Genomic DNA, 3,374 nt, shown 5'->3' with positions numbered 1-3,374 from the left:
GTGACTTATGCGCCATGGTGATTTCAGTCGGAGTCTTACTTGTAGTCTTTAAGTTCTCCAATGTAGTGTCCTTGGGTAGGGCATGTAGGTCAGGCCTAAGACCCTACCCTAGGTACATATCCTCATCAATGGGCACGGTAGATGACCCGGTTCCAAAACATATCGTTCTTTCTTCCTCCAAAAGAAAAGGCGATGTTGCCGATGCTTGTCATCAGGGGCTTCCTCCACCGCCGTCCTCTGGCGGCTCCATTTCGCTGACGACCTCGGTCCTCAGTGGTTTGGGAGGGGGGGTCGTCGGATCTATATGTGTGGATAGATTTAGGTCAAAATAGCCGGAACTACACGTGTCGTCGATTAGGGGGCATTTCCCTTAGCGTTCTAGTCTAGGGGAATGGGCTTGGCCCTTGTTGTATCGGTTTTTGTCCGTTTTTTCGTAATTAACTCAGAAATTCTCTTCGGCTTATTTAATAGATGAGGCAATTTTGCCTCCGTTTCAAAAAAAAATTAGTTGTTCATCGTCTTGCTTCGGCGGTGGCGATGACAGCGTTGAATAAAGTTTTTTCAGATCCTACTCCAACGAGGTGGTCGGTCCTATGTTTGGGGAAGGATTTGATATCCTGTCTGTTCAAGCAAGGATGATGCAGCGGCGTCGTTATTCTTGTGGTGCACCTGTGTCCTTGGGCTCCGTCGTTGCGACGACGTTTGCTCCAGTGTCGACCCGGAGCTTGGTAGATAGCCTAGGAACGGATGCAGATTATGGTCTACATCAGCGACATCTGAAAGATGATGGATTGTGTGTTCAGTTTGTGGTATGTGGATGGCATGTATGGTTGTCCCCTCCGACGTCTTAGTCATGTGGAGTGCGATATTTGGAGTTCGATGGCGTGTTCGGAATGTTACCATAGCCTGATACCTTCAAAGGTAATGGTTTCGTCTTTTGCGAGTCACCCTGGAGGTTCGCAAAGCTGTGTATTAGTGATGGAGTCGCGTCAAGTTCGGGTGTGAAGGTGATCTGTCATTTTTTTTTCTTTGATGGCTGTTGTGATGATGTCAGGTGACGAGCGTTGGTGTTAAGCTCAAAGGTTTCTTCGGCCTTGTTTGTATTTTTCCGTCTTGGTTGATGTTACTTTGTGTAAAGGCTAGTGTTTCCTTATTTATTTATGTATGTGGCTTGTACTATTATCTGGGGATTGAGCTGCTGCAACGACCTGACTGTTAACCACTTGGGCCTCAGAAAGAGATTGGGCCGTTAGGCGTGTGTGGGCTGGTAAGCGTGTGTCCTCTCTGCGCGCAGTGGGGATTCACTCAGTCCTTCACTCCTTCTTGATTGCCTAAAAAAAAAAACTCAGTCCTTCTTGAACTCTCCGGATCCCAGCCTTAATTGCTATACTGTCTACCCCCAAATCCGCGGTTCTGCGGAGGTTCCCACACCGATCTGGTGCGTAGCAGCGCCCGCCGGCGATGGGCGGCAAGAGGAAGAGCACCGGGGACGTGAAGACGCCGTCTACGGTGGGCCGGCGGCCTGGTCGCCCGAGGAAGAACACGCCGCCGGAAGCCATACGGCGCCCAGGCCGCCCTAGGAAGAGCGTGCCGGGCGTCGAGGTGCCGGTGGCGCGCGGCCCGGCCTCCGCGCAGACGCTGGCGCCGTCCAGATCCGAGCACGAGGAGGACGGGAACGGCGGGCTGCTGGAGCTCGCGCGCGGCGCGGCGGCCATAGCGGCGGCGGAGGAGGAGGAGGAGCAGGTGAAGCTGCGCTGCGACCTGTGCCATGGCCCCCTCAGGCCCCCCATCTACCAGGTAATCAGACGAGACGCCCAAGATGTGTGCCCCCTTTCAATCCGCTTGCCTTGGTCATGGCCAAGATTCGATTGGTTGATTGATGAATTTGCGTCGCGCTGGCCGCAGTGCACCCGCGTGCAGCACGTCGCGTGCGGCGACTGCGGCGCCGGCGAGTGCCGCCCGTGCGGCGGGGACCCGGCCGCCGTCTTCGTCCACAACGCCCAGCTGGACGCCCTCTTCGGCTACATCAAGGTGCCGTGCGCGTTCCGCAAGTTCGGGTGCGCCAGCTCCGTCGCCTACCGCGACATGGCATCGCACGAGGCCGCCTGCGCGTGGGCGCCCTGCGCTTGCGCGGAGTGTGGGTACAAGGGGCCTCCGTCGGGCCTCCTGCATCATCTCACGGAGTTGTCCGGACGGCACGCCTGGACCGCCCACAGGATCACCTACGGGATGGACCACCAGTTCGCCGTCCCAGTGCCGGAATTGTCGGATCAGCAGTGCGAGGACCGCGGCCTCCTGGTCGCGGAGGACGGCGCCCTTTTCCTCGTGGCCGTGGGGGGCGTCAGCGACGTCCGCCGTGTCACCGTGGTGTGCGTCAGGGGTAATGTTGGCACCGGGCCAGTGTACAGCTCCTCCGTCGAGGTGGCTGGTCCAGACGAGGCGCGCCGGCTGAAGCTTGAGAATAAGGTGGCGGCGAGCTGCTCTGCCCCGGTCGAGTTCGACGTGTTGGCGCAGCCGGAATGCGACACCGTCCCCGTGTATCCGGAGATGCTGCACGGGGAGGAGCTCCATCTGTGTATCCGTATCGGCAAGACGAAGATCATCTGTTCCTGAACCTATGATAAGCATCAGCAATGTAGTTCTGGAGTCATATGTGTCTTCTGTAGTCTCGTTGAAGAATTGGATTACCTTTGTTTACCTGGCTTTGGTATGGTGTTAACTTGGTTCCGGTCAGTCCTCTCAAGTATTCAGGGTTCAGTTGAGAACTGGGGTTTGGTGTTCAAGGTGACTTGATTCAGTTGAATTATCTGACTGTGAAATTTGGTGTTTTATTGGAGTTGCAGTCGATAATTTCCTCTTATAATTCCAAAATTGAGTATTTGGAATTGTACCCAACAAATGTTTATGCTTTCAATCTGCTTGGGTTAGGAATCTAAAGAAGATTTCCTTGTGGAGCTTGCATCTATGTGTGGTAGTATGAAATTACCGTACATAGTTGGGGGTGATTTTAACATCCTGAGACACTCCGGGGAGAAGAATAAGAACTTCTCTAATCGCAAATCCACTGACCTATTCAACTCGGTCATCAATACTTTGGCGTTGAGAGAGATCCATATCAGCCTGGGTAAATATACTTGGACCAATAATCAAGCTCACCCTACCTTGGAGAAACTTGACACTCCGGGGAGAAGAATAAGAACTTCTCTAATCGCAAATCCACTGACCTATTCAACTCGGTCATCAATACTTTGGCGTTGAGAGAGATCCATATCAGCCGGGGTAAATATACTCTTGTACAGTGGAATGGGATCAAAGTTGCATGGTCTGAAATTAGATTATGTGAAAAGAATGATTACTTAGTCTTTAATCGCCCA

The 3,374-nt window shown here is 53.4% G+C and overlaps 1 protein-coding gene across 1 annotated transcript; it reads left to right on the top strand.

The window, feature by feature from the left end:
- The first annotated feature begins 1,321 nt into the window (after nt 1-1,321).
- Nucleotides 1,322-2,831, top strand: LOC123403251 (E3 ubiquitin-protein ligase SINA-like 4). Its single transcript, XM_045097193.1, has 2 exons — nt 1,322-1,797; nt 1,906-2,831. The coding sequence occupies exons 1-2, from the start codon at nt 1,462-1,464 to the stop codon at nt 2,611-2,613; spliced, it is 1,044 nt and encodes a 347-aa protein (XP_044953128.1). The 5' UTR covers nt 1,322-1,461; the 3' UTR covers nt 2,614-2,831.
- The last annotated feature ends 543 nt before the right edge of the window (nt 2,832-3,374 follow it).

Source organism: Hordeum vulgare, chromosome 6H (genome assembly GCF_904849725.1).
Source record: "Hordeum vulgare subsp. vulgare chromosome 6H, MorexV3_pseudomolecules_assembly, whole genome shotgun sequence".
Classification (NCBI taxonomy): domain Eukaryota; kingdom Viridiplantae; phylum Streptophyta; class Magnoliopsida; order Poales; family Poaceae; genus Hordeum; species Hordeum vulgare.
Note: the sequence above shows the minus strand (reverse complement) of the source record. Positions and strands in the feature narration are given on the sequence as shown.

Excerpts from the sequence above, each read along its gene's own strand:
- LOC123403251 (XM_045097193.1), top strand. The coding sequence starts at position 1,462 with ATGGGCGGCAAGAGGAAGAGCACCGGGGACGTGAAGACGCCGTCTACG. Across the intron at positions 1,798-1,905 it reads TCAGGCCCCCCATCTACCAG|TGCACCCGCGTGCAGCACGT; the intron begins GTAATCAGACGA and ends CGCTGGCCGCAG.